The 11,903-nt window shown below is 40.6% G+C and overlaps 1 protein-coding gene across 1 annotated transcript in view; it reads right to left on the bottom strand.

Annotated features, from left to right (window-relative positions):
- Positions 1–11,337, bottom strand: part of pkn2a (protein kinase N2a) — a 17,176-nt gene extending 5,839 nt beyond the window's left edge. The window contains exons 1-8 of the mRNA XM_017042303.2: positions 10,893–11,337; positions 5,606–5,770; positions 4,988–5,123; positions 2,220–2,374; positions 890–1,019; positions 597–742; positions 286–499; positions 1–165 (exon numbers count right to left, since the gene is read on the bottom strand). The exon at positions 1–165 is cut by the window's left edge and continues 9 nt beyond it. Of these exons, the coding sequence (XP_016897792.1) occupies positions 1–165; positions 286–499; positions 597–742; positions 890–1,019; positions 2,220–2,374; positions 4,988–5,123; positions 5,606–5,770; positions 10,893–10,913 (1,132 nt within the window). The 5' untranslated portion in view covers positions 10,914–11,337. The remainder of the gene's footprint in view (positions 166–285; positions 500–596; positions 743–889; positions 1,020–2,219; positions 2,375–4,987; positions 5,124–5,605; positions 5,771–10,892) is intronic.
- Positions 11,338–11,903: the final 566 nt, after the last annotated feature.

Genomic DNA, 11,903 nt, shown 5'->3' with positions numbered 1-11,903 from the left:
TCAGGTTCCTCGAGCTGACGCCTCTGTTTCGATTTGCTCTGCTGATGAAGGAAGAGCGCGTCTCACTGGGGCTCCAGCCGGGCAGTGGGACAGACGCGGCTTTGGAACGACCCGGGACGTGTTCTAGAAGGTCTTGGCACCCCATGAGCCTCACGTCTAACGTGCCTGAGGTTGGAAGCACAACGTTAAGTTCATTAAACTTCAAAATGTTTCGTCAAATGAAAATGACTCGTCAAATGATGTGAATATTTAAACATTCATACCCAGAGCTGGTGTGGCAGTTACCTGTGAGTGCTGCAGGCTTGGTGACCGTGCTGTACTGGTTCTGTGTGGAAATGATGCTGGACCGAGGACTAAGGACAGGCGACGACAGCAGGGACAGCTCTTCAATAATGCTGCTGCTGTGAGGGTGGTTCTTCGGCAACTCCTTAAGCCGCTGCTCCAAGGAATACCGCAGGAGGTCGAGTTTTTGACTCGACTCGTTGAAACGAGCTTGGGCCTGGAGAGAGGGGTTTGGAACGGAGTGATAAGAAGACGGCTGGGTGAATTAAACACTCAGTTTCATTTAAGTACACATGAAAAAAAACCCCGTCTACCTCTGAGTGTGCCCTTTTTTCTGTGACTTTTCCTGAACCCAGAAGTTTCATAACATTCTTGGCTCCTTCTGCCACGGCAGACTCTATCCTGGCGTGGTGACACAGCTCTTCCACCCGCAGATCTAACGGACTGATTATTGGTTTTTCTGGAGAAAACAGTTTTGTTTTTGTAATACATCATTATTTATTAGACTTCAGTGAATATTTTTCCGGCGTCATTTCTTGGGTAATGTGAAACACTCTGCCGACTTATTCTAAACACATGGATGAGAAGCACACACACACACACTCACCCATCACGTCGTTGTTGTCAAAGCTCAGCTCGCTGGTCTGGCTGGCTTTGAGGATCTGCATCCTGATGAACTCAATCTTCATCTTGCTGTCCTGAAGCATCTGCTGAGCCGTCGCCAGCAACTTGCGATCCTTTGAATAAATAAAAACGGTGTTGCGATGTCAATACGAGAGGGAAAAGTCAGTATCGAATCTTTGGACTCGCTGTGTTAAAAAAAAAAAAACCCTCTCCACATCAGGCATTAATGGTCTCTGCATTCACTACATTAATCGTCACTCATTGTGTTGTGTTGGTTGTTGAGAGCATGTCAAATAGGTGGACAGGACGCTGGTACATGTCCTGTAATGCAGCAAGAAAGAGTGACCACATGGAAAATCCTATTCACAAAAAGAAAACACACACACACACACATAAATAGAGCGAGCAAACTCCACCCAGAATTCTTCTGAAGTTTAATCGCAGTTGTTGACGGCGGCGTGCACAGGAAAGACCTCTGTCCAGCAGGCATTTCCTCGTCCACATCAGGACAAGACTATTTTCAACTGGAAGGTGCCTTTGTGTGTGTGTGTGTGTTGTGTTAAACGGGTGGGTCACTTATAAAACACTGACCTGTCGTGGCGGGTCAAACGGTCAGGGTCGTGCAACAGGCTCCAGGCCCTATTTTTACTGTATGACCGTTTCAGACAGAGTATGTTTCCCCAGTGTCTGCAGGAGTTTTGGCCGGGAACTGGCCTTCCTCACAAACCACTGAGTAATGTCACAGTGGGTTGCCACTTGCTACAACAAAGTGGCTTCAATTAGAGAAGGTCTCGGCACTGAAGCTGTTATTAGTAACCATCGCAGTGGGCGATGTTCACTGACACAATGCATCCTCTGGCCTGTTACACCGACATCGCAAGTCAAGCGCTGACCGTAACTCAAACCAATTCTAGCCATCGGCAAAACAAAAAGATGCGTAACAATAATGATCATGTTTCAGGACGCTGGCTCAACTCCAGGTACCTCAGAAACGGTTAGTCATCGGAGAGGTTACTGCTGACACAGAGGTCTTTCAGTACGGACCATTAGTAGTGAAAACAACAATACAACAAGTTTGTCAAGATGATGATTCACGGGATAGAAAACCAAAAAAGTACAAATATCTCTGCTACCAAAAAAATGCATCTGTGTTTTTAGGACCTTGCCGAAGGGTTATAAGGCAGATAAAGTTCAATTCCAGTGTTGTCAGATGAATATTGATAAAGTATAGTTAGTTTTCTGCTACAGTTTGGCTACATTTGCAGCCCTGACGTAAACCAGTCAAAAACGACATTTCTTCCGTCAAGTCTTACCTTGGAGGATCCGTTGGAGTACATCTGGATCATGTTCTCTGCGCCTTGCTTGACCTTCAGCTCAATGTCATTCTGTCTTTTCAGCGCTGCCAGGCGGCTACTGCTCGTGCACATTTTGACCTCGCTGTTAGGGGTATCTGGGGTCGGAGGGCATTCTGGGTAGAGAGCAAAAAGAAAAAGAGTGCATAGCGCTTAGATAACGACGACACAGATAGATGAATGACTGCTGTTGACTCACATGCATGTGGTATATCTGGCAGTCAGCCATTTTGAAGTCAGCTGTGCAATCCTACAGCCTTACACTTTAACCTACACCTTTGCTCACTGGAAACAAATGAGGAAACACCTTCCCTTTCACAGGCAGCATCGAGAATGCTGCACAGTTTACAGTTTGAGGAGGTGTGTTAACGTCTGAATGTGTACGACTGTGTCTCTCCAAGCAGGAGGAAATGGATCTATATCATCAAATATTGGAGTTTACATAAAGACGAAACTGAAAACAAACACCCTGTATAAACATGTTAGGAGTTATTAGTGTCATGTTCGGACTTGAAGAAAAACACTGTAGTACAAACAAATATTCCCACGCACAGGTGAGGTGGGCAAAAAAGAAAGAAAAAAAAAAAAAAAGTGGGCAAAAAAGAAAGAAAAAAAAGAACCTGCTCGACTTCTCCTGACTTGACTCACAAGTTATGTCTCATAGTCAGAGGTATCAGGAGGCAGCTCCCATCAGAAGTGTCAATCCAGACAATCGCCACAAAACCTCTTTTTTTTTTTTAACAAACTGAGCAGCTGGCAGTTTATGATTAATGCTGACTGTTTCATCAGAACGTAATGACTGCTTTGATGTTTTGGCAGCGGAGAGAGCAAAAAATACAACTTGTGATTCTTTTGACCTGAAAATATGAGTCATCCAATGACTTTTAACTACAGAACGCCAATTAGTTTTCAAGATCGAGTCAGTGTGTCAATCTTTTGATTTTTTTTACGTCTATATTGACAAATGTCGGTCAAAGTTTTAGATGAGAGAATTTTGTCTGCAGAGTTTCTAACAGGCAACAGTCTATCTAGTGAAACAAAGTTATGCACAGAGAGATTAGAAAGACGTCAAAAACTGTATCTGCACGTAAGGAATGTCACACGAAATATGTCTCCTGAAAAGCTTGTTGAGAGAGGTGACAATTTACCAAAGACTAAGTTTCAGACTCTGTAACGAGGGTCTGATGTGTCAAGAGAACTGAGAAGTTGAGAGAACTTTTGGAGCTCTCCCCTCTTGCCAATTTGGTCAGGGTCACATTGAATTGAAAATGTCGATGACCTCTGCACAACACTGAAAGATGCAGCAGGACACGCCGGGCAGAAGGAGGCAAGTGGTGGAGCCACTGAATAGCAATGGGGCTGATGTCAATGTTGGGCAGAGAACAAGGAGAAACTCCCCACAGATGAAGCCATCTCCGAGTGACAAGAAACACTTGAACAGCACTCTGTAAACAAACAGATCACGATATGAACAACAGAAAGAAGATGTCACATTATGACTGAAGAGAAACTGCACTGGTGCACAGAAAAGAAGACGCAGACTGATGCAAACCTCTGTGCAAAAAGATACCTGTGAGACGTTTCACACGTATCCGTTTGGTCCAGGCTATAATATAGCAGTGACTGCCTCAGCACAGTATACAGACAAAAGAATGTGGTAGGAAATCTAGTCACAAGTATCAGATTCATCTGTGTAAAAATACAGGGAGCCCATGTGCCACCAGTGTGCTGTAGTTTGACACAGAGAACAAATGCTGTCTCTCGTGGATTTAAGTGAATTGAATTAATAATTCATTCATTATAATAATATCATATAAATTATTGTAAATAATATTAATTAGTCTGATCTGATACCTTAGCCCAAAGCTCAACTTAATTTTGCAGGACATACAGCAACAGGGACATTATGTTGACTGGACCACTGGAAGTGCAAATGGTTGATCGTCTCTATTTGACACTTTGGTGGAGCCTGCTCTCACCAGAACACTGGTGGGATGGGCTGCAGCTGCCCCCGTTATACCTGGGAAAGCTGCAGAGATGAACAGATGAACGGATCATGACAGAGGAGTCACGCAGCACTCAATCCTTCTTCATTATTATGTGACGGCCAGCAGCGAGACACTTTGTTTTTTCAGATACAGAGTGACTGAGTCAGGCTAAACTTGTTACCATTTTAGATAACAATTTACCGAGAAACCTCCCTTCCCTCCCACACTACACATACACACAAACACACTCGTCATCAACTTCCTATTGTCATTGTACCAAGGGATATGATGCTTACAGGCAAACAAACAGCATTCTTTTTCTTCCTGAACGTAGCCAGACACACACACACACACAAAATAAAAACCCAATAAGGCAACTGCCACGGTTAACTCTTTGCTGATTTGATTGTCGCTGGAAAGCAAACAGAAGCAGGCTTTCAACAGCCTCGCAGGGGAACAATCCACAGCTCGTTGTAACCGTCGCTGGAATGTGGTATGCAACAATGTCAGCCACTGGAGGGTGAGTCACCTCCAAAGCCTCGGTGTGTGTCTGTGTGTGTGTGTGTACCAAGGTGGTGTTCTGACACAACAGTGTGGAAACTACAGTAAGCTTTACAGTAGAACTGAACACCAGCAGTGTAGAAGATGGCAAACTGTAGGTGAAGTGTATGAGAATTTTAGACTTCTTCTTTCCTTGAACCACTAAAAAAAAAACCTTCAGTAGGTTGTCTGTGTTCTTACCTAGCAGTTCTTCAGGATCTTTGACAACAATGTGGGCATTAAGCTCCTGCAGCTCCTGGTGAAGCTCTTCAACCTTCTTGTTAGACTTTTTAAGCATGTTATCCACGTAAGCCAGGCTCTTCTTGTCTGTGGTCACCTGACAAGAAAAAATGAAGGAAACCAAATGATTAGACATTTGTACAGATAAATCTTTTAAAAGTTTGGTCTTAACCATTAATTTAGGGGAAAGAACTGTATCAGGTTTCCTCAGAGTCTGCGTGAGCGTTGTCATGTTTTGGTCAGTAAAACCAGGAAGATTACAATCTGGCAGTGTGGAGGTTGAAAGACTTCCTTATAGTTGTGTTTTACAAATGCTTTTTTCTTGATTTATTTATTGATGTTTAAATCAATTCTTTACATGCAACCCAAAATTGCTTTTAGAGGGAGACTTAAATTTCCTCCGTCTTTCCTTATACTTTGTGTGTATAATGGGTGTAGTGCCTTGGCCAAACGTGACTCATAAGGGAAGGGATCCAGACTAAACACACAGGGACCAAATAAAATCAAAATAGAACCGCAATATAAAAGTGCAGATTTAACAGAAAGTCAAATGCCCTTCTTTCAATCTGTAAAAATCACCTTGCGCAGGTTCTCCGCCCCTTCTTTGATCTTCAGCTCCTTGCGAATCTCGCGGCGGATTTGCTCCTTTATCTCATCCAGCCTTTGCTGAAACAGGGTGTCGGACAGATCCAGGTTATGTCCTAGACCGAGTCTCTCTGCCACTAATTGACACCTGGCATCCCCCTGGAGAAAGCAAATAAGAAAAAGTTAAAAATACATTTATGAAACAGTTACGCCGACACGTAAATCAATACCGATTCTACAATAATTTGAGGCAAAGTCTGAATTTGCAATTAAATAACCAAATTGTTTTGTAGCATAAACTCTTATTAATGCAAACGACGCGGCATATTCCTCTTGGTATTAGAGGGATTATACGTTATGTCTGATCGGTAATTAAGGGATTTGAGGAATGACATGACGTGATGACTCATCTTCTGCATCTGACATCTCACCACCTGTTTTGTTTCTGAGCCTGTTTTTGGCATCGATTGAGTTTTGTGTTATCAAATATGGAGATATAAATACACATATTCTTCTGTATAAAACTTCTGTCAGACATCCCATCACTGAGCTCACATGAAAAACAATGATACATAGCTACTGAGAATCTGACAGGTTGAAAAAAAAAGAAAAAAAGAACTGAAACGAAGTGAACAATCCTGATGAGATACAGTAAACACAGTGCAGCACTGATGTAAAAATACCTTTGTACATACAGTATGTGGTGTTTTTGCTGCTTTTGTGAGTCACTGATGACCTGAGTCCTTAAACCAGTAACCTCAACTAAGGAAGGATTAGAGGTTACTTCCTGAATGGCTTCAGCTTTAGAGCTCAATGAGAAAATAAAGGTACACGACTGATGCTGTGCAAAATAATCAGAGAACTTGTCTGTCTACATTAATAACAATGAAACTTGGCTGCAACAAATATATATATATATATATATATACACATATGTAAATACATATAAATGTATATATATATATACACACAACATAGGTCTAATACCTTTAGTCCTTATACCTTAGACAAGCCATACTACAGGATTCCCACTAGTCTGGTTGGCTACTAAGGTATTAAAAAAAAAACAAGTAAAATTCACTAATTGTGAGACAACAGTCACTACAAGACTTGACAGCCATATCTACCATCTCTTCAGTGTCATCCAACTCCATTTCCAGTTCGTTTGAACAAGCCAGTCCATGCATCTTCCAATGACCAGCTAAATTGCTGGAACAGAAAATTTACTGGATTTCCGTTGACCAGTAAAAGCCATTATATCATCTCCAAAACCTAGCAGACAGATCTGAATGTATTTAATTTTCTCCAGCTCTCCCATTTTCCGCCTCCTTCCTCACACAAATCACTGCCATCAACAGGAAAGATAAACGGTGTGAGCAGTGACAGCCAAATCCCTCTTAGCTTCTCATTCTGTGAGGTCAGAGCTTCCCAGAATGGGATCTAATCTCACTCCAGGGAGACGAGTAAGTCTAAAATTAACTCCGGTTAAAAACACAACACTGGCTGTCTGCTGTGGTTTCTCCCCTGGAAAGCAACTTTCAAGGGGGTGAGGGGGTCGTAGTAAAAAGTGGGAAGTGCTCGGTGACAACAGCAAAAACACAGAGAAACACAGTACAGCAGGGGAAGAGATCGTCTGAAACGAGAGATAGTGGAGATTGATGGAGGAGACTGATGGACATGCCTGAAAGCGAAAGCAACTAAAGCAAACATTTCAGCCCGTCGTGAACTGTGTTATCCAGAAATCAACCTGCAGATTGGAAAGATTTAACAGTGTGAGGAAAAAAAAAACCAAACATCATAAGAGCTGAAGCTACAGGCTTCAATATTGACCAAAATAATTATGATTTTTTTCATAGTCAAGCAGCCCTGCCATAAGGGAAACGACAAACTGACCGGTGCACAGCTGATTGTACAGAAGAGCCTCAGAAGAGGTGCATCGCTTTGTATATATATATATATATATATATACACACACATATATATATATATATATACACACACCTATATAAAGCAAATGCAGGAAATCCGAAACTCCTGCTTAACTAGTGGTTAAGTGTAGTGTTCTGCTGTGATGCTAACAGCCGAACAAACTAGCAGCATTTTCCCTTTTCACATATTTAAAAAAAAACTGAGGGATCACATGATTATGACATCACACGTCTAAGGTGTGATCAAAGTTTCAACCCTCAAAAGCCTAAACTGAAATACGACTTGGACCCATTGTCTCTTCTTCTTTGACTGATGTACTGTAGAAAAGGACACCGCATCATCTATCCAGAATTTCCACTGCAGGTTCAGTCATGTACGCACTCACCCCTACGGAACTCCTCACTCTCCTCTTTTAGGTAGACAGTACACAGGAGGGTATAGTTTGCACATTTGCAACCTGGTCAAGAGCCTCCTTGGTGACTCATGGGTAAAAAACAAATAATACCAAGCAAAATCCTGTTTTTCTTCTTCAACTTACCCCACTGCTGTGTCAAAGGTCTGATTTGTTTTTACATTTAAAGGATAATAAAGTTTGTGAAGCCTGTATAAAATATTCAGTTGGAGAAATTACACCACTCCAGAGACTGAGGACTCGTTCGGTTCAAAGACAAGTAGAGCAGGAATTGTAAGCAGTGTTTCCACTCACGGCACAATGCATACAGTTTATGATGGATGGAGGAAACTTCTTGTCAGAGTGGCTCTGTGAGCTGTTCTGTGTAATGTTCAGGGCTCACAAGAAAATGAAAATACAACCTACAAAATATTAACAATGCATGACCTTTAAAATTCAAAAACATAGAAGTTTTAAGTCTAACAGAAACTTTTCACACAAAGGTGTGTAAGCAACTATAAACTTAACGTGTATATTTTAAATCGTATTTTCATGACTCCGAACAAAATATTGAACTATGAAGTAAACAGAAACACTGGGTCTCGACCTGAAGTGTGAGCAGGTTAACTGAAGTTAAAAGCCAAGTCCAAAAAACAAGTGCTCCATTCAGACAATGGGACAATGGAAAAGATGAGGCCACACTCCAGACTTGCCTTTGAAAAAAAAATCCATCCCTTACCATCTTAGCTTAGAACCTGATACCCAAGAGTCTTACCCCACAGCTGACTACAGAGAATGGGCCACAGTGCTCTACTGTGACCAGAAACACACACACACACACACTAATAAATGTAGATTCTGCAAATGTGGTCTTGTCATGCACTATACATAAAACTTTAGGCAACTCCAACTTAAAACAATTGTTAATGTTTAGGATGAGCTGGGCTAATATATCAATTTGATCTGTTTGATACCAAAAGGAACTAATTTATAACGTTAAGCACTGTTTGTGTTGAGGTGACACTGTAAAAGGATTATACATCTTTTAATAAAAGCACTTATAGATTGTAATTCCTACTCCAGTCTCCTGATAAAAAATATATAGCCTTTCTAATGGTCTTTTCTATAACAACTCTGCGTCTATGTTATTGTATGTGCTTTTGGATAATTTATTGCCAGTTCATGACTAAATTAATCCTCACCATCCAAACGCAGTAGAGTTGTTCTGCTTATTATATTAAAAGCCCTGAGTGCCAGCTGCAGCTGACACGACGGTTTAACATAGCAGATGGCTGTTGACTATACACTACATGCTTTCTTGGTAATCACAAAAAAAAAACATGAAATGCAGGCTGAAAATATAACAGTTTTAATGAACTCTTTTACATTTCTACTGCCCATATGAAAGCAGAATAAGTAACTTACTTAGTTCAGTCTTAAAGTTTACCTATTCTTATTATTTTAAATATTACTTAACAACTATTTGCATTTTTATTCATTTAGAAACATGAACTTACATTTGATATAAGTTCAGCTCCAGGTTGATAGGGTTAATGGATGGGGGGTAAATCAGTTATTGTTCTTGTCTCAGACTGGTTCCTCATTATATGGGAATGTAAGACAAGCATTGTGTTCTTTCTTATGTACCATCCTAGCCAAGCTTAATTACTAAAATTTAATCGGACTGTGATATACAATGCAGACATCCAGGTTCAGCTGAAGACATCCTGAAAGTGATGACTAAGACCAAAGAATCTTGTGTTAACTGTCGTGACACGGTGGTGAGTACTATATACAGTCACTTCTTCCAAATACACCAAACAGAGCCCCCCGGCAAATGCAGTTCTCAATAAAATGAAAAGTGGACTTTTTTTTTTAAAAGTCTGACATCACGCCTGTGAAACCACACTAATCAATGAGTCATGACTGTGAGCTGACAAAAATAGAGCTGAACTTGATTTTGATTTTCAATTTTCTCCTTTCAAATGTATGACACTGAATTTACAATTATTTTAAAATAAAATAATTGTATTATATAGCAGGGCACTGACAAAGAGGAGTTCATTCAACTCTAAAGGGCAGGCATGTTTTACTGTGTGTGTTTGAGGCTGGTTTCTGGTTGCAACAGTGATTGCCCCACGTGTGCATATAGCCACAATTTATAAAAGAAAATACATAAAATATTTTTTAAAGCTTATATAGTGTAATAATGTGTTTAAAACAATGTTAAATACACTTTTCGGTCAGAAAGTGTATTTATTCGGAGTATGACGTCACTGTGGTGAAACCACATTAATCAATGAGTCATGGCTGGTGGTAGACTAAAATAAGACTAGACTAAAATGCACACTTTCAGTCACTGTTTTTTTTTTTAAACCTAATAAATACATTTAATGCCAATTAGCAAAGGGGATATTTTAAACTATGTACAGAGCAGCAGCGTGCTTTTCCTGTGTGTAAAAGTTGAAATAAGTATTTCGACAAGAAGTTGTTTTCAACTAAAGAAGTAACATTTTAATATTAGCAAAACAAGTAAAAGTAACATAATATTATTAATAACCCGGCTGTAAACACACGCAAGACAATGTTTATAATACAGAGAAATACGCAGGTTTTCTCCTCGTTACGTGTCAGACCCTATAGATTAGCGTCTCAATAATTTTTAAAATTAACATTTAAAAACCTTAACGTACAACTCCATAATAATTCGAACCTGGCACAAAGAAAAATGACCGGTTAAAAAGTGGGATACATGTCAGCCTAAGTTTGTTTCCCAGGCCTCGATCCATGGATAATTCCCTGACAACTTTTGTAGATCTAACAACCATACTTCTCGGAAATAGAACACCATGACTTTGAGCTAGACTCGACTTTTGTAGAGAAAAGGTCTTTATCGACTTAAAATACAACTTCTGGTGACAAGTTTACGCACTTTTCGCTACCGTTGTCAACTTTTCCTACCTGCACGGAATCGGCGGCCATCTTGGTTTTCGCCTTTGAATCAAATCCTACGGGGAGAGCCGAGAGCAGAGGGAGGTGAAACTCCAAAAACAAGTTCTGTTTTAAGTTTCCCTCTCTGGCGATAAATAGACGGGATTATTTTGACCAAACCGTCGGTCGTCCCGGGCACATGGGGCTCCCCATGTCGTCTTTAAGCTTCTTTTTCGCGGTCACACCGTCCCGAAGAGGTCCTGGAGGGTGGGCTGGTGGTCATAAAGAGAGCTGAAGCATAAATCTGTCCGAGTGCAGTTGGAGAAAGAGGCGGTGGTTACAGTTGAAGCGACCGCCCAGAGGAGCTGCAGTTCAGCTGCTGCTGCTGCTGCTGCTGCTGCCCTCTGCCCGGACAGTTAGCACACATGTGACCCGAAACTTCACTGAAGCCGCCCGGCTTTCCTTTTCCAAATACCCCGCAATCGAGCCTGGAATAAAGTCACCTTAATTACCCAATGGACTAAATCTACCCACTGTTATGTAGTTTTAAGAGTTTTTGCCCAAAACGTTGTAGCAATGTTAATAATACTTTGTTTATGACACGTTGACATATAAATAAATTAATCTAATACCGAATATATGCCATTAGCTTTGATGGATCTATTTAAAGGTAATGCAAAGGCATCTTTGCAAACACCAAATACTGCTGTACACAAATATCAGTTTAATTAAGTAAATATAAAATTATAAAAGTGGTTGACATTAAGAAAATAGTCATTTTAAAACCTAACCACGTTCAATTCACGTACAATAAATAAATAAAAACTTTGTTTTTAATAATTTGGGGCAAGTCTTTTACCCAATGAGTAAAGGATGTTTTTAGCCGATTATCTTGAGATGGGTGAATGACACATTGAATGTTTATCTGGGTCAGAGCTTCACCAACAGGAAACTGCAACAGTTTGACATTAATGGGGATAAGTCCAGTAAGTGATGGCTGTCTGGGGATTATCTGAGAGCCGCTGTAAGTAAAAGTGACTG

This window comes from Cynoglossus semilaevis, chromosome 20 (genome assembly GCF_000523025.1).
Source record: "Cynoglossus semilaevis isolate Cse_v1.0 chromosome 20, Cse_v1.0, whole genome shotgun sequence".
Lineage (NCBI taxonomy): Eukaryota > Metazoa > Chordata > Actinopteri > Pleuronectiformes > Cynoglossidae > Cynoglossus > Cynoglossus semilaevis.
This window is presented reverse-complemented; position numbering and strand designations above follow the sequence as displayed.